This window comes from Neoarius graeffei, chromosome 17 (assembly GCF_027579695.1).
Source record: "Neoarius graeffei isolate fNeoGra1 chromosome 17, fNeoGra1.pri, whole genome shotgun sequence".
Taxonomy (NCBI): Eukaryota; Metazoa; Chordata; class Actinopteri; order Siluriformes; family Ariidae; genus Neoarius; species Neoarius graeffei.
Window position 1 is genome coordinate 36,770,421 of NC_083585.1, and position 27,130 is coordinate 36,797,550.

At 43.1% G+C, this 27,130-nt stretch overlaps 2 protein-coding genes across 3 annotated transcripts in view; both read right to left on the reverse strand.

The window, feature by feature from the left end:
* Positions 1–10,071, reverse strand: part of gab2 (GRB2-associated binding protein 2) — a 118,752-nt gene extending 108,681 nt beyond the window's left edge. Inside the window, exon 1 of the mRNA XM_060944146.1 lies at positions 8,199–10,071. Coding sequence (XP_060800129.1) covers positions 8,199–8,270 — 72 coding nt within the window. The 5' untranslated portion in view covers positions 8,271–10,071. The remainder of the gene's footprint in view (positions 1–8,198) is intronic.
* Positions 10,072–11,633: 1,562 nt separating this feature from the next.
* nars2 (asparaginyl-tRNA synthetase 2, mitochondrial) overlaps positions 11,634–27,130 on the reverse strand; it is a 38,236-nt gene continuing 22,739 nt past the window's right edge. Inside the window, exons 10-14 of one of the 2 annotated variants that reach the window (XM_060944149.1) lie at positions 22,154–22,220; positions 21,916–22,053; positions 16,345–16,442; positions 12,770–12,796; positions 11,634–12,673 (exon numbers count right to left, since the gene is read on the reverse strand). In XM_060944149.1, the coding sequence (XP_060800132.1) occupies positions 12,529–12,673; positions 12,770–12,796; positions 16,345–16,442; positions 21,916–22,053; positions 22,154–22,220 (475 nt within the window). In that variant the 3' untranslated portion in view covers positions 11,634–12,528. Of the gene's footprint in view, positions 12,674–12,769; positions 12,797–16,344; positions 16,443–21,915; positions 22,054–22,149; positions 22,221–27,130 lie in introns of both variants that reach the window. The other variant, XM_060944150.1, reaches the window with a different exon arrangement.

Sequence of the window (27,130 nt, forward strand, 5' to 3'; positions counted from 1 at the left end):
TGGTAGAGTGGGATTTATCCAACACTTCATCTCTATCTATAGTGACAGCGATGCAGCAGGGCTTTAAGGTTGGTATACTGTGTAATTTTGAGCCATCCCAAACGTTAGGTGAAAGAAACATGGCGATATCTTGGGCCACGGCTCCAAAACGGTGGTCTTGTGTTACACTGTGACAGAGGTTCAAAGATGTCCATTGTCTTGGTCTTGCTACCAAAGATTGCCTGGGACAAATTCAGGATGACCATTTCACAATGTCGACTAACCAACCGATAAGAATGCAGCATGACATAACGCAATGATTGACAAGACACTGGCGCCATGCCTCGATTCTTCCTTACCACGATAGCGGCACAGACAGATGACGCATGCTGAGGACATTTTATTCTTGTACGTTAACTTATGTAATAGCTCATGATTCAGTAAGTTGCATCACCGTCTACATCCATCACACTTGATGTTGCAAGCTTTTTAGATCCATGTCACAGTGTGGCTTGCAATAAACTTATATGATTGCTGAACATTCACAGTTTTTAGGCATCGTTGGTCCTTTAGCGTGTCCAGCTCCCTCATATTCTCATCTGTACGCTCTGCTCAAATCGATGTAGTTTGGTGTAGTGGTTAGCATTGTCGCCTCACAGCAAGAAGGTTCTGGGTTCGAGCCCAGTGGTCGACAGGCCTTTCTGTGTGGAGTTTGCATGTTCTTCCCATGCCTGCACGGATTTCCTCCAGGTTCCCCCATGGTTCAAAGACATGCGGTTAGGTTAACATGGGGCAGCCATGGCCCGAGGCACCTAACCCCCATCCGTTCCCTGGGTGCTATAGCATAGCTGCCCACTGCTCTGGGTATGTACGCGCGTGTTCACTACTTCATATGGATTAAAGGCAAAGGAGGAATTTCACCATGTGCTTGAGTGTACATGTGACAAATAAAGGCGTCTTCTTAAGCACTGAGTAATTAATACCAGCACTGATGCACATCACAAATATTTCAACATAAACGTGTTTTAGGGTGGAGGGGTTTTTGTTGTTTTGTTTTTTTAAGGCTTTTGTACAAAAAGGGAAAACCAAATTTCACACTGGACAAGGCAGGGTATTAAAGTGACAATGGTGGTAGGAAGAGGAAATGGAGAGCTGCTGTTGTGGGAAATGCCAGAAATGTCCCTCCACTTCCGAGCGCTAGTTTTATTATAGGCATTGTGGTAATGGCGCTGCCTGTGGCACGGCGTCACAGAAAACAACTTTAAGCACCAGATACTGTTTCACAAGAGCATCAGTAAGGAACAGCTGTGTTCATTATCTACATGCCATGTTTTATCACAAAGATGCTTTGCAGTTATGCATCCTTAATGATGATTAATAATGTAACAAGCCTGCCAGGCAGCAGCATGAAACGATGAAGGGATTGAATTTGTTTTTCTCCTTTCTTTGAGAGATTAGATCTAAAAATGGCTTGTGTAATAATCTCACTGATTCGTGTGGTTTGAAATCAGGGATTTTGTAAGATGTGATTGACCTTCAGTCAAGGGGTTACAGGGGTTTAAAGGAGATGTGCAGAACCTTTATTTTTAAATAAATTTCTGAGTGGATAGTATCTCCATCCTTGACTCTTGTATGCTGCATAAATGGTAATAAAAAATATATATATATATATTTTTGAGAGTTAAAAACCGACAACGAGTGTTGTTTTGTATCCAAATGAGAGTCGGAGCTTACCCGTCCGTGTTCTTACTTCTTGAAGGCCGATCGTTTTGAAACAATCTGACTTTCAGTTGTTCGTTCAGTTCTCCATTCATTCGCTTCATCCATGTAAGGGAGAGATACTGCTGCCAAGGCAAGCATATCCAGCAGAAAAATCAGATGGCTGGTCCAATCATTCTCCATTTTCTCCATACTCCGCCATTACTGCTCAGCTCAGGCAATTACTAAAACCCAGGACAGGACGTCACCAGTTTTGGCAACAACCGTGGCAAGGCCATTGCCAGAACGATAATCAGTCACGTCCCATCCCGGGTTTTACCAACAACCCTCGGCTCACACTCCAGGAGAACTGGTGCAACTAAACTTATTTTCCTTTTAAATAAATAAATAAAATAAAATTTCCTTTAATTGTTGGTACTGCACCCTCTTTCAATACTGGCTTACAAGCCAACGCTCCTCAACAGATCAGAGGTCTCGTACGAGTCTTCAGTAAAACGTGCAGAGCAGAGGAGAGACCACTTCGTAGGCGCCCAATGTGCCCGTAAACTTCTCGCAAAACGTGTCCAAATCTTTGCAGTTTGAACATTCTATGGCCATGAATGCAACGTAAAGCCACCTTCTGTTGTGCTGCTGCACCAACTAGCAACACATCTACAGTGCCCTCCACAATTATTGGCACCCCTTGTAAAGACTAGTAAAAGGGTTAGGAAAAAATCCACTTTTTTTTTTTTAAATAGCTTCATCTCACACTGAAAATTGGGGAAAAAGCCAAAGCATTAGTTGAAAAAATTTCAGAGAAAAACTAATTCCCGATCAAGAAATAATTATTTTCAACGAAAATACATCTGCCACTATTATTGGCACCCCTGTATTCAAGACTGTGTACAACCTCCCTTTGCCACTAAAACAGCACCGAGTCTCTCCTATAACATTTTATAAGGTTAGAGATACAGAGGGCTCCTAGGCCCTCTCCTCTTCAGCTCACCCCACAGGATTTCAATGGGGTTCAGGTCAGGAGACTGAGATGGCCATGGCAGAAGCTTGATTCTGTGGTCAGCTAACCATTTTGGTGTTGATTTGGAGAGATGCTTTGGATCATTGTCCTGATGGAAGATCCAATGATGACCCAGTTTTAGTTTCCTGGCAGAAGCAGCCAGATTCTGATTTAAAATGTCCTGGTGTTTCATGGAGTCTATGATGATGTACCCTAACAAGGTTTCCAGGGCCTTTGAAGGAAAAACAGCCCCAAAACATCATAGAACTTCCACCATATTTTACAGTTGGGATCAGGTTCTTTTCATTATAGACCTCCTTCTTTTGACACCAAACCCACCTTGAGTGTTTATCGCCAAAAAGCTCCATTTTTGTTTCATCAGACTATAGAACATGGTTCCAGTCAAAGTTGTAGTAGCAAACTTCAGGCGCTTACATTTGTTGCTAACTAAAAGGAGTCTTTTTTTCTTGCATACCTTCCAAATAATCTGTTGGCATGGAGGTGGCATCTAATGGTAGTTTTGGAGACTTGGAAACACCAAGATTTTACTTTTTTCTTGCAATTCACCAACAGTGATCCTTGGGGATTTTTTTTTTGCCTCTCTTACCTTCCTCCTTACTGAACATGGGGGCAAAAATAATCTTGGTTCCTCTTCCAGGAAAGTTTCTAACAGTTCCATTTGATGTTCACTTTTTAATTATTGCCCTAACAGTAGAAATGGACATTTTCAGGTGAGTAGCTTTTTTTTTTTTTTTTTAAATAACCATTCCCTGACTTATGAAGGTCAACACACTTCTCCCTCGTTTGGTTTGTGTGTTCTCTTATCTTTTCCATGTTGATGGATGACTAAGGGAATTTGGCCACTGTCTCACCTCATATTTATTCCCCAGTTAATCAGGAAGTCATGGATTGCAGTTTGAAAGTTCCTACACACTCCAATCAACTCAAAAACACGCAGTTTAAATGGGAAACATGCTTCAGTTACATTGTGTTCACTATAATTTCCAGGGGTGCCAATAATAGTGGCACGTGTTTTGATGAAAATTATTTCTTGATGGATTTTTTTCCCCTCTCTGAATAAATTTGTTTCAATCAAAGGTTGGATTTTTCTCATGTATTCAGTGTGAGATGAAGCTACTTCACCAAAAGGTGGATTTTTTCTAACCCTTTTTATTAATCTTTACAAGGGGTGCCAATAATTGTGGAGGGCACCGCACATGGCTTGGTGATAAATTAGCTTAAAATGGAGGATCGGAGTTGCAGTCAGCTCTGTGTTTTAGTATAACCGAAATGGCGATGAGAACGATAGACTTCCTGCTGTGACGTCACAGATGTCAAGGTCATTCGTTCACTATATGAATCATTTTAATCGTAAAAATTACTAGATTAGATTTATTGTTAACGCTTAAAACTATTCCTGTGCCATTCTTGAGGTCTCAAGACATTTAGAAACAAAGTGAAGCCATGGTTCTGCGTATCTCCTTTAATGGTAGACATTACGATATAAGCTTATGAATAAAATTTTGATTTACATTAATAATGTAATAAATAGGTAGAATGGGGTGGCATGATGGTGTAGTCAGTGGTTAGCACTGTTGACTCACAGCAAGAAGGTTCTGGGTTTGAATCTTGTGGTCGACTGGTGCCTTCCTGTGTGGTGGTTTCACATTCTCCTCATGCCTTTGTGTGTTTCCTCCAGGTGCTCTGGTTTTCTCTGACAGCCCAAAGACATGCAGATTAGGTCAACTGGCTACTCTAAATTGCCCATAGGTGTGAATGGGAGTGTGAACGGTTGTTCGTCTCCGTGGAGCCCCGCACTAGACTAGCAACCTGCCCGGGGTGAACCCCACCTCTTATTTGAAGTCAGTTGGTATACATAGTTTTCACTGATGTTACGGCATTCCGGGGAACGCCCTCCAGCCGCCATCTTGTGGGGCAAACAAAACGGACCATCGCCATTACCGGCTACGTTATCTCGGACGAATTTATGAAGTTATATAGTCAGTTTTCTAAAATAAAGATCAATGTCGGCAAAATCAAGCAAACAGAAGTATATAGATACATTAGACGACATCTCAACAACGGTATGCAGCCAAACTAGCCTTGATTGGGGGAATTGACCCCTACGAAGTGGACAAAGATGCATTTTCAAGTGACTATGCAGGGCTGCCAAAGCCTGCTCCAAAGCCTGAAACTGGCTTCATCAAACTTTAAAGGCTGTCTGATATATACAACTTTATATATTCACAGCGCGCCTTTTAGTGGATGCCGCCTTTTTCACGGCTGAATCGCGCAGATCCGATTTTTTTTTTTAGGGGGGCGTTGGAGTGTCTGATTATAATTTCAAAGTAAATTCTGTATTAAAATTACTAAATAAGCAAATCCATTACAGTCCATGAAACATAGGAAGTATAAGGATGAGAAAAAAAACAGTTCAAATCGGAAAGCTGCATACATTTGCGCGAAGCTGCGCAGCTTTCCGATTTAAACTTTCTCATCCTTATACTTAAACACGATTGTTTATTTAAACAACTTACCACTTACAAAATGATCGGAGTAGACTTTGCTGTGTTTGGAAGGCTGATAATCCTTGCGGTTGATTCTCGCAAGCCATAGATTTCTCCTTTGTATGCTGAGTTTCTTTGCTCGCCTTCGTGCTCCCGTACAGTGGGAATTCCATAAAAGCTCCGCTTGACGTCATCATTTGACCTATTACGACAGCCGTGAATACAACAGGTGTGCACCATTGCTAGCTTTAAATAGCCTGCTTGGGTTCTTTTGAAGACTTTGTACTCGCGCGTTACAATGTGTGCTCAGTGACCCGTACGGTAAGCTTGACCCACAAGATGGCCGCCACTAGGGAATCCCCGACTCTGTGACGTCATGTGAAAACTATGTATTGGCTCTAGCTTTCCCCATGACTCTGATGGATAAGCAGTATAGATCATGGATGGATGGATGGATGGAAGGAAGGAAGTGTAGAATAATCCTAATAGACTTAATTCATTTCTATACAGAATTGTGATTTGTTAATATATGACTCAATTAGCTAATATATATACACACACACACACACACACACACACACCTCAGTCTTTGAGATGCGAGACTAAATTTGCTGTGAATTTTTTTTAGCTTTAAGCTACAAATCTGCTCTATAAATTCAACAGCATGATCTACAAGGCTTTTTTTTTTTTATCAGTAACATCCTCTACTGCATGTTCTATCTAAGCAGCACCTGACCACAGCACGATGAGGAATAGAGGTGAATACCACAAGATTATGCAACTATCTGCAGGTTTCCACAACATCACTGATATTAGGATGACACATTTTACACTCACTCAATCTCAACGTTGTTGCTTCCCATTCTCCATCACTGTCTAAAATATTAGACAAGAACACCACAAGTGTATAATGTACTTTGTTTTAGTTATAAACGTACGATATGGTTTCCACAGGGCATTGAACGAGACAGTGATTGCTTTTATAATAATAATAATATTTTCCAGCTTGAACTCACACTCACAAACAATTCTACTTAGCCACCGAGGTAATAAGTAACAGCTTTACACCAAGAATTTCAGTGAAAATACTTGTTAATAATTCACGTTGTAACCAGAAGGGGTGATATTCTACTTGGTTATTCCATGCTTGTGGCTGTAGAACATTTTCAAGTTTGTTTGGGGTTTTTTTTGTTGTTTTTTTTAACCCTTTTACAAAAAAAGGAAAGGAAAAAAACCCCAGCACAAAATAAATATAAATTTCCACTCTCGATTTTCACCACAAGAGTGTTGCAGGTATAAAATTAAAACACAAACTAGTAGGATCATTATGTACATTTTGATTACATGCATAAACACACATTTATTTAAATTTACTTTTTTTTATTTTTTCCCCCTCCGTGTCCCGATTTGGACACTGAACGAACAGCTGTGCTAGTCAAGACAACAGACACTTCTCTTTTCTAATTGCTGCCACAGGGCACTAACTGACAGAATTGTTTGTGCTGTGTATTTGCATATAATTTGCAACACACAACTGAGGTTCAGGTGATACCTTCTGGCCTGCTAAGAGGACGTCTGAGCTGTTACACAAACACTATTATTGGGGGGGGAGAAAAACCAAGTCCACAGCTCCTTAAAATATCTTCGTACATTCCAATGTCTGATGTCAGATGACCGCTATCTTGTCTGCTTGAGATTGTACAACTAGTTCTCTTGATACAGCCTACCATTCTTGTTTCGTCTTGTCTTTTGCTAAAAAGATGGACTATTTTGGTGTTTTTTGTTTTGTTTTTCTCTCAAGTGTCTTGCTTCGCCACTGCTTTCTGATTTGAGAAGCTGTTAAAGAAAAAATAAATAAATCAAATGCTGGCATTTAGTTATATGGTGTGACGGTATGCTTTTCCTCTGTTTTGACATCAGTGGTTCCTGTGTAGTTGCACACAAGACACAATCTTTATATGAAGAGGAGGAAATCGCCGAGTACAATCTCGGAGGAGAATATCAAGAAATGAGTTCTGGGGGGCGTCGTGGCTCAGGTGGATAAGGCGCCATACCATAAATCTGGGGACCCGGGTTCGATTCCGACCCGAGGTCATTTCCCGATCCCTCCCTGTCTCTCTCTCTCCCGCTCATTTCCTGTCTCTACACTGTCCTATCCAATAAAAGGTGCAAAAAGCCCCCCAAAAAAATCTTTAAAAAAAAATGAGTTCTGACTGAAAGAGGAAGAGAAAATAAAATAGCATCATAGCAAAGTTAGGTGTGAGTATCGAGAAGGTCTGTAATGCAATCCTGTAGATAAATACACGCCAGGTGTATTTAGAAGAAGACATGGAGCTTCTGCTTTTTTTTTTTTTAAATATAAATCCATTATCTGCTCTGGCACCATGGAAGCCATTAGTCGTCAGTGTCCAGACAGCAGGACGGAATAGGATGCAATGCAGTGGAGTGGACTGCATCTTCTTATACAAAAACAACAACCGACTCCTGTGAAGTATTGCCGTAACATTATGAGATGAGATGAGATGAGACGAGACACAGACTGCTTTCCCAACAGGAACAGTTGTATGGACAGCTGTCCCAAACAGAATTAGTTGACAGACGGTGGCTCCATGGTATCTTTAATGCCTATTGTGCACACAGTTTGGTTAAGTGTTCTAATCAAAACACACAGAACATCCTGATTATAATCCAGTCTGTTCTGATCTACAATGCGGATGTGTTATATTCATAAAGTGGGAAGCATGTTTTATTTGTGTTTATTTCTTCCCTGGAGTCAGAAGGAAGGGAGAGGATGTTTCTGGCAGGCAGTAGGGCGCACCTGCTAGTGCTGGGAATCGACCATATACACATTACACACCCCCTGACTATACATCATCATCATCAAATTGTTTAATAACTTCATATGCCTTAATAACCAGGCTATTCAACATGACAGAAGTTGAAAACATCTCAGTTATACAACACAAAAAGTTTAAACACACACACACTATCATACTTACGTATCTTCTAAGTTTTTTCTCTGGTGGGGATTTTCTCAGCCAGCCCTGGCAAATGATTTCTCCGCCGCTCATGTTTCTCCTCCCTCTCTCCCAAATAAGCCTGATCACAACAGCACACACTCACTCACACACACACACACACACACACAGGCGCGCGCTCGTAAGATCAGATGATGCAGGTCCATTTAGGGAGAACGCAGACGCGCGCGCGCTCCGCCGGCCCATTTAGTGACGCGAGAGCGCGCGCGCAGTTTGTCCAGACAGCTCGAGCTCGAAGGCGCGCGCCGTCCCCGACATGAAACCCAGTGTAACTCTCCGCTCGGGATCACTTGCGGACGGAGGAGGAGGAGCCTCTTGTAGCTTCTCTGGTACAGGAAGTAGTCTCGCACGGTGCGTCTTTATGGTCAACACCAACACCACGCCCGCTCAAGGCTCAACACAACAGACAGAGAGAGAGTGCAGGAACATTCACTCATCCTCCAGGTCCCGACTACAAACAGACGCCTTGGCATGAAGTCCCTCCTCCGCCCAGCCAGTTGATTATTGTTTTCTGACGAATCACATTCACAAAGAGGCGTGGCCAGGAAAAAACGAGGCGGGGACTCTGTAAACGGTTCTGGAGGAAGGGGGCGGGGCTTTCTACTGACAGACAGACAGACAGACATGCGCGCACAGCTATGGCAACCAAAATCCAGACCTCACTGTATTTATTTCCAAGTAACTTATTTTGCAATTAGGCATAAAGGTCAGGTTTTCTTCTCCACCCCCCAAGAAACCATCAGTTAGACCTAATACAAAGCTAGACTAGTACTAATCCATCCATCCATCCATCCATCCATTATCTGTAGCTGCTTATTCTGTTCTACAAGGCAAGCTGGAGCCTATCCCAGCTGACTCTGGACAAGTCGCCAGGTTATCGCAGAGCTGACACAGAGACAAAACAACCATTCAGTCAATTTAGAGCCACCGGTTAGCCTAACCTGCACGCCTTTGGACCATGGGGGAAACCCACGCAGACACGGGGAGAACATGCAAACTCCGCACAGAAAGGCCCTCGTCGGCCGCTAGGCTCGAACCCAGGACCTTTGCTGTGAGGCGACAGCGCTAACTACTACACCACCGTGCCACCTCTCTCTCTCCATATATATATCCATTATCTGTAGTTGCTTATCCTGTGCAGGGTCACAGGCAAGCTGGAGCCTATCCCAGCTGACTATGGGTGAGAGGCGGGGTACACCCTGAACAAGTCGCCAGGTTATCGCAGAGCTGACACAGAGACATTCATTCATTCACATCTACGGTCAATTTAGAGCCACCAGTTAGCCTAACCTGCACGCCTTTGGACCGTGGGGGAAACCGGAGCACCCGGAGGAAACCCACGCAGACATGGGGAGAACATGCAAACTCCACACAGAAAGACCCTCGTCCGCCGCTAGGCTCGAACCCAGGACCTTTGCTGTGAGGCGACAGTGCTAACTACTACACCACCGTGCCGCCCCTAGACTCGTACTCATCTCATCTCATTATCTCTAGCCGCTTTATCCTGTTCTACAGGGTCGCAGGCAAGCTGGAGTCTATCCCAGCTGACTACGGGCGAAAGGCGGGGTCCACCCTGGACAAGTCGCCAGGTCATCACAGGGCTGACACATAGACACAGACAACCATTCACACTCACATTCACACCTACGGTCAATTTAGAGTCACCAGATAACCTAACCTGCATGTCTTTGGACTGTGGGGGAAACCGGAGCACCCGGAGGAAACCCACGCGGACACGGGGAGAACATGCAAACTCCACACAGAAAGGCCCTCGCCGGCCACGGGGCTCGAACCCAGGACCTTCTTGCTGTGAGGCGACAGCGCTAACCACTACACCACCGTGCCGCCTAGACTCGTACTAGTCTTTGGAAAAAATGATTACTTTTGAATAACCTGGTATTCTCTCTGCAGAAATATCAAAATCTAATCAGCTGCCAAAACACAGACTGAGCTCGAAAAATGGTCTACCATCATTGCCAGCTAGTAAACACTGTTACTACCTACGAACAATATTATTGTGTAAACACTTAGTGGTCTTGACCAACCCAGGCTGTGTAGCATCTAACCTAGTCTTGATGACTTGAGATTAGCCATTGGAGTTTTATTTTTCTCTCTTTAGTTGTACTTTGTCAGCTCATTTGTATGTTTGGTTTGTTTTCCTTGGCTGTTTGCTGAGTGTTGTTACTTCACCACAATATTACACTGTGTTATTCGTTCACTTATTCAGTTGGCACTAGAACCTTGTCTAGAAGTTCAGCACTTCTTGTACCTGACTTTTGCACTTGTGGGACTGGATAAGAGCCTAAATGCCTGTAATGTAGCACAATATTAATAATTACTGCTACATCTTAGGCAAAGTGATATTTAAGAAAATAACACAAGCGCAAGGCAATTATCAGTCAGTCAGTCTGATATTGGTTAATAAGGATGTTGAAAAACAACTCATCAGCCAACAAAAATGGTCTACCAGTTTGACCAGCTCGGCATGTGTTTTGGCAGCTGGTAGCCATCAGACCAAGCTGAACTTTCCAGCAGGTAGAAACTTCTAGAACACTGTTGCAAAATATGGACTCGCAGGCTAATATAAAATGAAATATTTTTAAACCAATCATGCCATTTTTTTTTTTTTTAACATATTTGGGGTCAGAGTTTGCCCCAAGAGCATTAAGGCTCATCTAAGGGGGCTTACTCCGAATTTCAGAATTAATAACATGATATTGTAATAATTCCAAAGAAATTTAGTACTATTAAAATAGTATATAAAAAATAAATAAAAATTAAGCGAAATACATTCACTGACCATCACATACTTAGGTGTACTTTGTAGACCTCTATGGCCATGCACGTTACATCAGCCCATTCTACGCTCTCCATGAATGGAAAGGGAACACCACAGCTTATCATTTGGGTGATGGACCATCCTAAACATAGCACTGAAACTGAAGTCATGGATGGTATGTGTATCCAGCATTGATATGTGTATCTCAGGTGTTCGTTCAATAAACAAAATTACCTAGATAACATCCTATTGTCAGAAGCTGTCCCGAATAAAAGGATAGAAGAGGAGTAAGAAAGACTTACGGTATACCTGGCAGGTAACAGGGTAGGTGTGCCTAAGTGGCCAGGAAGAATACACAGTGATTAAAAAAATAAACAGAGAATAGTGTGTGCTCAGATGGATGCGCGCGCGCGCACACAAAATGCATGTATGGTAAGTTTACCTTTTAAAAATGGCCAATGAGTATTTGTTAGTAAATATTAATAAACAGTCTCGAAATCAACAGTAAGCACAGCTGTTGATTAGAAAAAGCTGCCATCTAGTGGTCAGAAAGTGTAAATCAGTTAATTACAGACTATATTCTTAGTATACTGGAAGTGTGAATAATCATCACAAACTGGTGTTAATCTGGATTTATTTTTTATACGCTATATGCTATTGTAGTTTGGTAATAAAAAAAAAATAAAAAAAACATACGAGTTGAACCCGACTACCTGATGCTATTGAGCTAGGCTAAGTAAGTAATTTCTGACCACAGAGCCAACAGTACGCTGCAAATTAATTTTTGTCGTTTCACTCCTTCCTATGATAAAACTGATACGCTCTCTTATAAATCCAATCCAATCAAATCAAAGTCCTTCCCACGCCATGTGGCGCCGACCTCTGTTTCCGTAGCCCTCAGCCTCTCACATATTACATAGCTAGGGTTACAGTGGGGGGTCTAGCCCTCTGCGAGAATCCAATACCTTTATACACACACAAAAAAAAATTGCACTAAAATAATAGCTGCAAAACAGAAATCAAAACATTAAAATGTAACGATAATAAATATGTTCAAAGCTGAACAGAAAATGTATGGGCTCGATTCCCGATTCAAATGAACTGTCAGAAAGCCTTTTAGCTACAACACTTACAAATCATTGAGGCTCAAGCCTGGCACAGCAAGATGATCTGTAAACATTTGCAAGTGCTTTGCATGTCAATTGCACACTGTTGACTTACGAAAGAGGCTCTGGGATCAAGATCTTGACTCACTCACTTTCCCATGTTTTCTACTTTCTATTTTTCCTGACCATTTATTTTACAGCAGAAAGCATTTATAGTATTGAGTAAGCATTTTTCAAGGAATTCTCATGAAAATAAACAACCACAATTCTTAATAATTGACCGTCTCTTGCCATGTTTCTGTGCATTACCACGACCATTCTTCAAACACAGTCACCCTGCTAAAACATATAAAACAATGCCACGCCCTTTTTATCAGTTTATTATATCATTTTACACGAGGCTTCTTCAAAGTACACAGGAGTGTGAAAACCTTGCGAAAGGAATAGTGTCCTTGATGTTGTCGATTCCTAAAACACACTGCAGGTACCTCTCAAAGCCCATCCCAAAACCACCATGAGGCACTGAACCAAACTCTCTCAGCTGAAGATACCTGTAAACAGGAGGAGATGGTGTGAGTAGATATGCCTCTTTTTAAGCAGGAAACCAGTGAGCTCTAAAATATGATTTGAAAACATCATGACCCTACCATGCATATGTGTCGTTTAATCCAGCCCTAAAGAAACAAGGAATAAAGATTACACCGAGTAATAACTTGCACATAGATAAGAAAATGGCTCCCAGGGGTTTGTGAAAAATATTACACGAGTCAAATTATCCACTCAAACTGTTTACCTTTACTTTAACAAAAAAAACCCTCATATAATTCATGAGAAGTTCTTTTTAATTAATAAAAAAAGTAGTTCAGTATTTTATTTTACTCAAAAACATTACAAAATTACTGCCACTGCAAATTGCATTTTAAATAAACACAAATGTCCATCTTTAAAAAGAAAAAAAAAAAAGCCTCAAACTCCACGGTTTATCTTGGAACAATTCCAGTTTAATACCACCAACAGCAAAATTAGGGCCATAAAATTCTGAGCTCAAACATCCAAGCAGGGCGGCACGGTGGTGTAGTGGTTAGCGCTGTCGCCTCACAGCAAGAAGGTCTGGGTTCGAGCCCCGTGGCCGGCGAGGGCCTTTCTGTGTGGAGTTTGCATGTTCTCCCCGTGTCCGTGTGGGTTTCCTCCGGGTGCTCCGGTTTCCCCCACAGTCCAAAGACATGCAGGTTAGGTTAACTGGTGACTCTAAATTGAGCGTAGGTGTGAATGTGAGTGTGAATGGTTGTCTGTGTCTATGTGTCAGCCCTGTGATGACCTGGCGACTTGTCCAGGGTGTACCCCACCTTTCGCCTGTAGTCAGCTGGGATAGGCTCCAGCTTGCCTGCGACCCTGTAGAACAGGATAAAGCGGCTACAGATAATGAGATGAGATATGATATATATATATAAAATTTATTTATTTATTTTAGTTGATTAAACAGACTGATAGACTGTGTCCAAAATCGCTCCCTACTCACTATATAGGGCACTATATAGTGAGGACGCCATTTTGTAGTGCTGTACGAAACCTTAGTGAGGATTATTTACACCCTATATAGTGCACTAAAAGTATCCCACAATGCATCAATGCATCATGAAAAGTAGTGTACAATGATGGTCACTAACCAAAGCAATATATCCCATCATGCATTGCGGTCACATTGAAAGAAATCAAATTAAGTCTCAAATTTGATTTAATAAAAGGCAGCGGCAGAGAAGAAAGCATTCAGCCTTGATTTAAAAGAACTGAAAGATGCAGCAGACACAAAGCACTTTGTATTTATTAACATGAGAAATGTGCTCAGTATAATATTACATTTATCACAAAAATACATGCATGTATTTATTATTTTGAAAACCCACCAGCTGACTGATCTGGCACGTTTTAATTGTGTGACAGTAATGACGTAAATAACGGCACGGCGGACTAGTGTCCGAAAGCGCTTTTTTTTTTAAAAATTCATTTTACCAATGACCTCACTATATAGTCCTCTATATAGTAATTCCCTATATAGTGAGTACCGCGAGTTGGCCTAGTGGTTAGCGTGTCGCCTCTTGATTGGGAGATCGCGAGTTCTACTCACGGTCGGGTCATACCAAACGCCATCATAAAAATGCTACCAACTGCCGTCTGGCAAGGCACGCTTCAATACAGATGTGAGTGGGGAGTCAAACTTTCGTGGTTACCAGAGGACCAGCCCCCCCACTGTAACACTAGCTACATAATAGGCGAGAAGCCGAGGGCTACGGAAACGGAGATCGGTGCCGCCACGTGGCATGGGAAGGACTTTGATATAGTGAGAAGGGAGCAGTAAGCGATTTCGGACACAGAGGTGGAGCTTAAAGTGCATATCCCGGGTAAATTCAGGAGCAAGATCAATGTAATTCTCCTATTTTATATTAAACTTTGGTCAAATATCTGTAACATTCTGCATTCTCTGCAATTTTTTTACCTTGCGCAATACCAGAAAAATTCAGTTGAAATCAAGCCATTTGAGGCGAATTGGTCCGCCTCTGAAAAAACTTGGCATTTGGATTTCCCGGCAAACATTGATTTTCGTGACGTCGCGTGCGGGACGCCTCCCTCTGAATCCTACGTCAGCGCTGGTTTGTTTATGAGAAAACGACCTGGTGGTTTTCTGCAAATTTCTTCAACGTTATCGCGTAATTATTAAAATGGTTAACAGATGTATCGTAGGAGGGTGTAGCAACACCAATCTTGATGGGATTAGTACTCATCATTTTCCAAAAGACCGGACGATGAGAGAGAAATGGGAGCGCTTCGTGCGAGGCACCCGGAAAAATTGGCTACATGCTACAGACCACAGCATCATTCGCGGTGCTCACTTCACAAGGCCCAACGACTTTGAGAACTATGTGCAGTGGGAAATGGGCTTCGCGAAGCAACTTGATCTGAAAAAAAGACAAAGTTCCATCTGTTAGAATGCCCAAAGCAACACCGTCTCCATCTGTGTCAGCATCACCAAAGGAGCCAGCCGTGTTCGTCTCCCCTGACAGAAGGCGAAGTGCCGCATCCACTGAGGCCCTCGAAGCCGAGGACCAAGTAGAGCCGAGAAAAAGACCAAGACAATTGGCAATTCACAAGTTGACTGTTGCCAGGGTAAGAAATAATTCTGACATCTCATTAAATTCTTCATCCAAAGGTGACGTAACATTGCGCTCAGGTGACAATTCCATATTTCAATGCAAAATCGCTAGCTGCTAAACTTGGTCTACACAGGCTGTGCACTGAATCCATGCAAGCTCTCGCAGCCTGCTGGCACTTCCCCAGGTGACGTCACGAATCTGGCTCCAGACTCCCTTGGGATTTTTCCAGACTCGTTTTGTTATTTTATTTTTTTCTGCTGTAGACAGATGGCCTTGTGCAAAATTACCCTTCTGGATGAGTGTGTAAAGGGACATTCATCTCATCTCATCTCATCATCTCTAGCCGCTTTATCCTTCCACAGGGTCGCAGGCAAGCTGGAGCCTATCCCAGCTGACTACGGGCGAAAGGCGGGGTACACCCTGGACAAGTCACCAGGTCATCACAGGGCTGACACATAGACACAGACAACCATTCACACTCACATTCACACCTACGGTCAATTTAGAGTCACCAGTTAACCTAACCTGCATGTCTTTGGACTGTGGGGGAAACCGGAGCACCCGGAGGAAACCCACGCGGACACGGGGAGAACATGCAAACTCCGCACAGAAAGGCCCTCGCCGGCCACTGGGCTCAAACCCAGGACTTTCTTGCTGTGAGGCGACAGCGCTAACCACTACACCACCGTGCCGCCCCTAAAGGGACATTCTTTCATAAAAAAAAAAATTTGGTCCAGGATATGCACTTTAAAATCTTCCAACATCCATAATGAGTGTCTCCAACCTTCCATAAAGGTAATTGTAAGTAGTAATTGTGAGATTAGCAATAATTTTGAAAGCAGTGTTTTCCAGGACGTTTTCACTACTTGGGGAAAAAAAAAAAGACAACCTTTATACGTTTAAGCTCAAACTTCCCCCCAGTTGCATTAGTTTTGTCAGTTCACTTTTTCTCCTCTTCATTCAGGGCATCAGTAATTGTGAACTTGATCTGATGCACATCGAGTTAAACATGCTATGTACAGTTGTTTCATGCTGTAAACAGTGGTACTACAGTGAGAATACGGTTCTCTTACTGCGATAGCCGAGTCCTGAGAACTTCTAGTCTTTCCTCTCTGAGAGAACCGCCACACAGCTCCCCTACACCAGGCACCAAGAGATCTACTGCAGCTGCCTGGCAAAAACAAAATCATAAACAATTCAGGAAATGAAAAAGTGATGTTTTAAACAAAGTGAAGAAGACCACACACATTGTGAGGCAAAAGCATGGTCTGTTCTGTGAGACTGAGGGGGATCAGCGAGCACACAGCCACATTTTGCAACATCATGGAAATCACATCATTTCAAAGTACAGGCAGCATTTTTTTAAATAAAAGTTTGTGATGCATCGCAAAGACAATATACAGTCAGCTCCAGATTTATTAGCACCCTTGGTAAACCTGGATTGGGGAAAGTCTATGTAAAAACGCTTTGGAGTTAATTAGCTTAATCTTACAATAAAAATATGACAAATCTAAACATTTAATGAAAATTAAATTTAAATAGTGTCTAACAAACTCCCAGCACTTACGTCTGTGGTCCTATGAAAGCCTTTTCTTTCATAGAACCACAAACGTAAGTGCTGGGAGTTTGTTAGACACTCCTGAATCTTTGACTGAAACCAGGTTTCTTGTCATACAAGACAAAAGATCTGCATAAAAGGAAAGATTGCTCTACAATCCTTCGAGAACCTAATCTCTACTGTTACAGTATAGATGACTTGCAACCATGTGATCAAAACGTGCTACATCATGAGCGTCCGCCATGATGGTGGAGATACAAAGCAACTAGGATGGCAGCCGCTGAAAGTGCGTCTGTAAACAATGCTGAATTTTCTCACTATTACCACGATTTGAACGCTAGAGCGAAAACACGATACAAAGAGAAGATAGATATGTGCGGTTTTGACCCATGTTATTTAAAAAAAAGTCAGACTTTTCTGAAGATAAGACGCTTCTACCAATCAAATACCCAGATATTGTGTTCTATCTGGTTTGGCTGCTGAAGAATCAAGTCCGACCTTGGACGAAACATAGCCCATTTTCTGAGTGGGCGCCCAGTCTGGATTGTGTCTAGGGTCATTCCATGTCAATTCACACAAATGCCCAAAACCTCCCCAGTGACACCTCTTCAATTTGCCTTATTTTTATTTTCTTAGTGCCTTATGATGTCAAATGAAAGAATCCAAAATTTTAGCTTCCTAGCTCGAACGTTTTTTGAGTTATGGCCCTTCAAAGTTTGGGTGCCACGCCCACTTTTGGGGTCCGGGAATTGTACACTTAATTTGCAAGCATTTTTGGAGGCCCATATCTTTTGTTCTAAGGGGAATATAGACCTGTAAATTGCTATATCTATGTATTCTGGCCCTGTCTATCTGATTCTGCACCTAAAAATAGCACAAGTTTACTAACTTTAGAGAGATTAACCCCTTAAAAGTGGATTTTTTTTAATGACAATTTTTTTTTTGACATTTCAAGGGTCCATATCTTGGAAAGTTTTTGTGTTGATAGGGTTTAAACTGATTTATCATCATATTTGGGAACTCTACTGTGTACTTAGAGAGTTTCAGGGCACTCAGAGCTTTGGTGGGGGTACAGGAGGGCCCCAAATATGGCTTCGAGACAAAATTACCATTTGGTACGTCCTACTTCAGGCCATTAGTTGGCCATGTGGGCACATGGTGACTGGAATGAGCCTTTAACCCTATCAACAGACACCTTTTATCAAACTTTTAAGCCAATAAAAACTTTGATTATCCAACTCCTTCAATATAAACTAAGTATTTGTATATGGTACTATTTTTGCATATTTTCTGAAAAATCCTAAATCCGGAAAGTAGGTCAACTGTTGTTTTGACTGCCTGTTCATGTTTAAGGTAGTAAAAGCACACCCATATAGTGATTTTAATCTATGGGAAGATTATTTATACCCAATACCCCATTAGTTATATTGACAATTACAAGGGATAAACCCTTTCCCGGCTGTTTCACGATAATGTTTTTTTTTTTTTTTTTTTTACATTTGACACCTTTCCCTGTATCCAGCCAAACTCTGACCACTATACACTTAATAGTTAAATGCATCTTTCAAACAGGAAAGGGAAAGATGCAAACAAGGGGATGATCCCAAGAAAAACATCCTGGTTGCTTTACTACATTTGTTCTGACATCCGATCTGGAAGTTAAACCTAGACTCATCAGGTTTTTTTTTTTTTTTTTCAAGAAAAGGGGAAGGGGCCCCTAGCCACTCATGTGGGGAAAATTAGCATATCAATTAGTAAAAAAGGGGAAATACAGTACTAATTGATATGCTAATTTTCCCCACATGAGTGGCTAGGGGCCCCTTCCCCTTTTCTTGAAAAAAAAAAAAAAAAACCCTGATGAGTCTAGGTTTAACTTCCAGATCGGATGTCAGAACAAATGTAGTAAAGCAACCAGGATGTTTTTCTTGGGATCATCCCCTTGTTTGCATCTTTCCCTTTCCTGTTTGAAAGATGCATTTAACTATTAAGTGTACAGTGGTCAGAGTTTGGCTGGATACAGGGAAAGGTGTCAAATGTAAAAAAAACAGCATCGTGAAACAGCCGGGAAAGGGTTTATCCCTTGTAATTGTCAATATAACTAATGGGGTGTTGGGTATAAATAATCTTCCCATAGATTAAAATCACTATATGGGTGTGCTTTTACTACCTTAAACATGAACAGGCAGTCAAAACAACAGTTGACCTACTTTCCGGATTTAGGATTTTTCAGAAAATATGCAAAAATAGTACCATATACAAATACTTAGTTTATATTGAAGGAGTTGGATAATCAAAGTTTTTATTGGCTTAAAAGTTTGATAAAAGGTGTCTGTTGATAGGGTTAAAGGCTCATTCCAGTCACCATGTGCCCACATGGCCAACTAATGGCCTGAAGTAGGACGTACCAAATGGTAATTTTGTCTCGAAGCCATATTTGGGGCCGTCCTGTACCCCCACCAAAGCTCTGAGTGCCCTGAAACTCTCTAAGTACACAGTAGAGTTCCCAAATATGATGATAAATCAGTTTAAACCCTATCAACACAAAAACTTTCCAAGATATGGACCCCTGAAATGTCAAAAAAAAAAAAATTGTGTCATTAAAAAAAATCCACTTTTAAGGGATTAATATCTCTAAAGTTAGTAAACGTGCTATTTTTAGGTGCAGAATCTGATAGACATGGCCAGAATACATAGATATAGCAACTTACACGTTTATATTCCCCTTAGAACAAAAGATATGGGTCTCCAAAAATGCTTGCAAATTAAGTGTACAATTCCCGGACCCCAAAAGTGGGCGTGGCACCCAAACTTTGAAGGGCCAAAATTCAAAAACCGTTCCAGCTAGGAAGCTAAAATTTTGGATTCTTTCTTTTGACATCATAAGGTACTAATAAAATAAATATCAGGCAAACTGAAGAGGTGTCACTGGGGAGGGTGTGTGAATTGACATGGAATGACCCTCTATCGTATAATTTTGCTGGTGCTCCTAGAAGCGAAATGGTAATGCACGTGTTAAAATAACAACGACCAATTGAACTACAAGAGAACACTCATTTTATAGAAGAATTCTAGCAATACAAAAAATTCTTCCATGATATTATTGAGAAAGCTTTTGGATCTCACCTGAGATAAAATGATTACTGTGAACACAAGCTGTTTTGGTTTTATATATGTAGTGAAAGCTCATTATGTCTACCTATTGAAACTATTCTTTAAATTCGTTTCTTAAGACAAGGATTTTTTAAGATGTTACCTTGACAGTTTCGGCGATAAACTTCCGCCTTCTTCAAGAAAATAGATTCCAGCGTTGGATTTTGGAGGCAGTGGAGATACGAAAGCGTGTGCAGAGAACGATGAACCAGGATGAGGGAGCGTACGCGCTGTCACACACCCGGAGCGCCGTCCTGGAGGAGCGACCTGACAGCAGGAGGCGTGAACTACCTGTCAAATTGGGCGGGACGTTCACGCCTCCTTAGAGTAACATCAGCTGATAAGGCACGTCACCACTCGACATCTGGTGACTGTTTTGAAGAAGGCGGAAGTTTATCGCCGAAACTGTCAAGGTAACATCTTAAAAAAATCCTTGTCTTAAGAAACAAATTTAAAGAATGTTTTGGTTTTAGCCTCTGTTAGATCAGCCCTGCCGATGTTGTTCGGCCGTGCTCGTGTCCTCTCCGTACTAAGCCTCAGAGTTTCCTCGTCCTCTTTCTGAATCATGGATGGAATTATAAAAAATCCTAACATGCCACGGTCACGAGTACTGTTGTGACCACAACCATATACAGCACAAAGATATGGCATAGCTACAGTAAAAGAACGCTTAAAGCAGTGGACAAACAGAGTTGCGCACGCGTGACTATGCTTTGTATGGAATGTCGCTTGACCCCGCATTTGTATATCCACCAACATGGCCGACATCCGGGTTTCTATTTTGCTTTGACGTCACTTGCAAGTCAAGGATAGTAGAGGATGTGCTGTGGGGCTGGGTTTTTTTTTTCTCCAAAGGCATAGAAACCCTGCTCAGACACATGGCATCATGGACTCTCGGACATACCAGAAGATTTCAAATGAATATCTGGCTGCTTCTGCCAAGAAGTTACTAGTGGTTAGATATTCCAGGATAATGATCCAAAACATGTATTCAAATCCACACAAAATGGTTCAGTGGCTACAGAATCAAGCTTGTGACATGGCCATTCTAGTTCCCTCACCTAAATTGCATTAAAAACCTGTGGTGAGCTGAAGAGGAAGAAGAGTGCATAAGAGAGAACCCTGGAGAATCAGAAGAGATTCAGTCTTGATGAATGGACTCAGATTCCTTGCTCTGTAATTAAGTCAAGTTTGTTTGTATAGCGCTTTTAACAACAGACGTTGTCCCAAAGCAGCTTTACGGAATCTGAATGACCCAAGACATGAACCAATTTTATCCCCAATCTATCGCCAATGAGCAAGCCGGTGGTGACAGCAGCATCTCATCAAGCATTAGATCAACAGGCTCCGTGCTGTTTTGCTGGGAAATACAAGAAGTTTGCACAAAGCACTAAATGCAGGTGTGCGATAATCAAAACACGCATTTTTGTTTAAAGAAGAATAATTAAGTATATTTTTATTTTCCTTGCAATTCAATTTACATTTCTCTCAAATGTTTAGTTTGAGAGCTCGAATTAAAACAGACAACTTTTCCCCCACCTCTCTTTAACAAGGGTGCCAATAATTCTGAAGCTGACTGCATGTTTCATTATGGCCAATGCTGCTTTACAGTGAATGCCAAGAATGAGATTCACTTCACTCCAAATCACTGAAACTATGCCAGATACAAATATCGTGCAACTCACGACAGCTGGAGCGGAGACGTTTTTGGAAGCTTTCTGATCAGTTTCTGGTCTTAAAACAATTTTCTTTTGGATCTGTCAAATTAAAAGTGCATATTATGCTTTCTATGGCTTTATTTAACCAAAAAAAAAGAAAACCTCCCGGAAAAACTGTGTGTTGGGGGGGAGGGAACATTCTTGAGATTTTAATCAGAGTCTATTTGTGCTCTACTTGTGTTGGCCAACATGAACACGGGCTCTGTGGTTATTCTTACTGTGCGCTGAGGCTGCTCTTGATTGTCTCTGGCGTAGAAAGGTTTTAGCTCATACGGATAATCCGTCACGAAGACTGGGACATTCCCACAATGCTGCACTATGTACTTCTCATGCTCTGTTTGAAGATCACAGCCCCACTATTGGGGAGGTGAGAGAAACAAATAGGTCCTCTGTCACATCAGGAATACTGGGGAAATATAAGCAGAAGAGTCTGTGTGGTGGGGTAAATTTACTTGCCTCTGGTTTGAAGGCAAACGGCTCTGAGCTGTGCTTTAGAATATCAATCGCCTCTGTGTAGGAAATGCTACAAAACACAATGAAAATCCTAAAGATTAATTACTATTCATGTAAAATTACAGTCATCATTTTTGTGAACTGATAATGATTATCTCCGATATGGCACACACTAATAAAAACACATTAATAAAACATACAGTGGGGCAAAAAAGTATTTAGTCAGTCACCAATTGTGCAAGTTCTCCCACTTAAAAAGATGAGAGAGGCCTGTAATTTTCATCATAGGTCCACTTCAACTATGAGAGACAAAATGAGAAAAAAAAAATATCCAGAAAATCACATTGTCTGATTTTTAAAGAATTTATTTGCAAATTATGGTGGAAAATAAGTATTTGGTCAATAACAAAAGTTCATCTCAATACTTTGTTATATACCCTTTGTTGGCAATGACAGACGTCAAACGTTTTCTGCAAGTCTTCACAAGGTTTTCACACACTGTTGCTGGTATTTTGGCCCATTCCTCCATGCAGATCTCCTCTAGAGCAGTGATGTTTTGGGGCTGTCGCTGGGCAACACGGACTTTCAACTCCCTCCAAAGATTTTCTATGGGGTTGAGATCTGGAGACTGGCTAGGCCACTCCAGGACCTTGAAATGCTTTTTACAAAGCCACTCCTTCGTTGCCCGGGCGGTGTGTTTGGGATCATTGTCATGCTGAAAGACCCAGCCACGTTTCATCTTCAATGCCCTTGCTGATGGAAGGAGGTTTTCACTCAAAATCTCACGATACATGGCCCCATTCATTCTTTCCTTTACACGGATCAGTCGCCCTGGTCCCTTTGCAGAAAAACAGCCCCAAAGCATGATGTTTCCACCCCCATGCTTCACAGTAGGTATGGTGTTCTTTGGATGCAACTCAGCATTCTTTCTCCTCCAAACATGACAAGTTGAGTTTTTACCAAAAAGTTCTATTTTGGTTTCATCTGACCATACGACATTCTCCCAATCCTCTTCTGGATCATCCAAATGCTCTCTAGCAAACTTCAGACGGGCCTGGACATGTACTGGCTTAAGCAGGGGGACACGTCTGGCACTGCAGGATTTGAGTCCCTGGCGGCGTAGTGCGTTACTGATGGTAGCCTTTGTTACTTTGGTCCCAGCTCTCTGCAGGTCATTCACTAGGTCCCCCCCCATGTGGTTCTGGGATTTTTGCTCACCGTTCTTGTGATCATTTTGACCCCACGGGGTGAGATCTTGCATGGAGCCCCAGATCGAGGGAGATTATCAGTGGTCTTGTATGTCTTCCATTTTCTAATAATTGCTCCCACAGTTGATTTCTTCACACCAAGCTGCTTACCTATTGCAGATTCAGTCTTCCCAGCTTGGTGCAGGTCTACAATTTTGTTTCTGGTGTCCTTTGACAGCTCTTTGGTCTTGGCCATAGTGGAGTTTGGAGTGTGACTGTTTGAGGTTGTGGACAGGTGTCTTTTATACTGATAACGAGTTCAAACAGGTGCCATTAATACAGGTAACGAGTGGAGGACAGAGGAGCCTCTTAAAGAAGTAGTTACAGGTCTGTGAGAGCCAGAAATCTTGCTTGTTTGTAGGTGACCAAATACTTATTTTACTGAGGAATTTACTAATTAATTCATTAAAAATCCTACAATGTGATTTCCTGGATTCTTTCCCCCCATTCTGTCTCTCATAGTTGAAGTGTACCTATGATGAAAATTACAGGCCTCTCTCATCTTTTTAAGTGGGAGAACTTGCACAATTGGTGGCTGACTAAATACTTTTTTGCCCCACTGTATACAGGTGTCTAAAGTCAAATCACATTTCCAAGAAGATAACTCCCTGGAATCAATAACCATTTGTGATTTAGTCATGAATAAAGGCAGAAACCCTTGCATCTGTTAAACATGTGTTCCTTTTCTGCCTGCTATTGGTTGTACTGTACTATGCTCCAAAACACTGTCCTGTCCCTGCATGTCACAGTTAAGTACTTGAATCTGTCCCCGAGACACTCACCTAGAGCAACTCCTTATTGTACAATGTCAATTGGTTGCGCACCTGAATGACTATAACTCAGTGTAAAAGCAAAAGCATGGTTAGAGAAGCAGCTTTGGGACGAAAAGGTCGGTGGTTCGATTCCCTAGAGCAACAGGAATGGCTGAAGTGCCCTTGAGCAAGGACCCAACTGCTCTTCAGGCTGCTCTGGGTATGTTGTACGTCGCTCTGGATAAAAGCATCTGCTAAATGTAACGTAAAAGCAGATCATCAACTTCTGGGCACTGCCTTTTGTGCAATCTAAACAACAACATTTGCACTCCCATGTTCCATGACAACTATAGGGTTCACAGGGCTAACTCTGAATGTGACTTGTTCAGCCAGCATGACTAAGACACTATGACTAGCCTGAACAATAACTGAGCTTCAATCCTGTAGTCAACTTGTGAAATTGTTTAGAACTCCAGATGAATTACACACAATCAGTAGAAACGTGAACGAAAACTGACAGGAGCTATGAAACGACACATGCACCTGAAAACTTACTTGAGCCTCAATTGTGGTGAAATCAATTAAAATCAAAGATTACAAGTTTTTCTGTTTATTACTTTTCAACTGAAATGACCAAATAGCACATCAGTAACATCATTCACACATACACTATATTGCCAAAAGTATTTGCTCACCTGCCTTGACTCACATATGAGCTTAAGTGACATCCCATTCCTAATCCATAGGGTTTAATATGACGTCGGTCCACCCTTTGCAGCTAGAACAGCTTCAACTCTTCTGGGAAGGTTGTCCACAAGGTTTAGGAGTGTGTTTATGGGAATTTTTTACCATTCTTCCAGAAGCGCATTTGTGAGGTCACACACTGATGTTGGACGAGAAGGCCTGGCTCCCAGTCTCCGCTCTAATTCATCCCAAAGGTGTTTGTGGCAGCTTAGGCGTGGTCAAGCGCCGGTCTGTGACAGGAGGGCGGAGTCAGGGAAGGTAAGTGGCAGAATCACTACACCTGAGAGCAATTAACCTGCGTTTGTGTGTCTTCCCAGTGACCGCGCCCTATATGAGGAGGGAGAGCGAGAGCGGAAGGAGCTCATCCCTGAACCAGACACCGGTTGTGTGTGTGTCTGTGCGTGATTGACTATTGTTAGACTGAAAAGTGTGGCAATAAAGCCAAGTCATAAACCTGATCTCTGTCCTGCCGTCGTCTGTGCTCCACCCACACATAGGGAGTCCTACAGTGGTACCGAAACCCGGGAAAAGTGGAGCACCAACCCAGCAGCCCCATGGAATCCTCCCCGTTCGCCGACCTGGTCCACGCCCTCGCCACGGCTCAGCAAAGCCAGCACCAGGCGCTCGTCACACTCCGAAAGGAACAAGAGCGGCGCTTCGAAGCCCTGGTGCTGGCCCAGCAGGAAGATCGCAAGGCGTTCCGGCATCTCCTCGCGTCGGCGGGGCCCACCAGCGCTCCGGCCGCGGGCCCGTCTCCCCTCACTGTCACCAAGATGGGCCCGCAGGACGACCCCGAGGCGTTCCTCACGTTGTTTGAACAGTTCATCGCCCGCTTACCAGCAGGAACCGCGGAGTGGGTCCAGTGCCACCGCCCGGCGTCGCTGGATCAGGCAGTCGAGCTGGCAGAGGATCATCTGGCGGCTGTCCCGGTGGCAGGACAGCAGATGACATCATCTCTTCTCTCTCCCCCTCCTCCTGTCCCCCGTCCTCGCCCCATTCCCCCACCGCGGAGGCGGGGGCCGGCACCACCCCAGCCGGCCCGCCGCACCCGCGGTGCCCTCCCGTTTCTCCCTTCTGTGTCTGTCTCTCCCCCACCTCAGGTGAGTGAGCCCCAGATCACCGGTGCAGAGGGAAAGCCCGGGCCGGTTTGCTGGCGCTGCGGGGAACCGGGCCACCTTCAACAGCAGTGCACAGCAATGGAAGTGGGCACGGTGGTTCGGATCCCCGACGCGCCAGAGGCCGCCCTCGATCGGGCCGGAGCGTATCGCATACCGGTGAGTATCCAAGGGGCTACATATCAAGCGTTGGTGGATTCTGGTTGTAATCAGACCTCAATTCGCCAAAGCCTGGTTCAAAACGAGGCACTGGGGGGAGCACAAGGGGTGAAGGTGTTGTGTGTGCATGGGGATGTTCACCGCTACCCTTTGGTGTCGGTCCACATTATTTTCAGAGGGGAAAAATTTATAGTGAAGGCGGCGGTTAATCCTCGCCTTACCCACTCTTTAATTTTGGGGACTGATTGGCCGGGATTTCGGGGTTTAATGATGTGCCTAGTAGAGAGTGGGTCCTGCCATTTGACAGGGGGAGGTCTCGGTGTCGCTTTGGCGGGAGCAGCTGTCACAGAGTCATCTACGTCATCTCCGCATCAGAGTGAGGAGCCGCCGGCTCCTCCTCTCTCTATTGGGGAATCCCTCGCGGATTTCCCATTAGAGCAGTCGCGAGACGAGACTCTGCGGCATGCGTTTGACCAAGTGAGAGTAATCGATGGTCAAACGCTCCCGCCGAACGCCACCCCGTCCTTCCCCTACTTCGCGATTATGAAGGATAGATTATACCGAGTGACGCAGGACACTCGAACTAAAGAGCGAATCACGCAGCTTTTGATTCCAAAGAGCCGCCGGGAATTGGTATTCCAGGCGGCTCACTTTAATCCCATGGCTGGACACTTGGGGCAGGATAAAACACTAGCCCGAATAATGGCCCGATTCTATTGGCCGGGGATTCGCGGCAATGTCCGTAGGTGGTGTACGGCATGCCGCGAATGCCAGTTAGTAAATCCAGCGGCCATTCCAAAAGCGCCTTTGCGCCCTCTACCGTTAATCGAGACCCCATTTGAGAGAATTGGGATGGATCTCGTCGGGCCATTAGATCGGTCAGCACGAGGGTACCGCTTTATATTAGTTCTGGTGGACTATGCAACGCGATACCCGGAAGCAGTGCCTCTGCGCAATATCTCA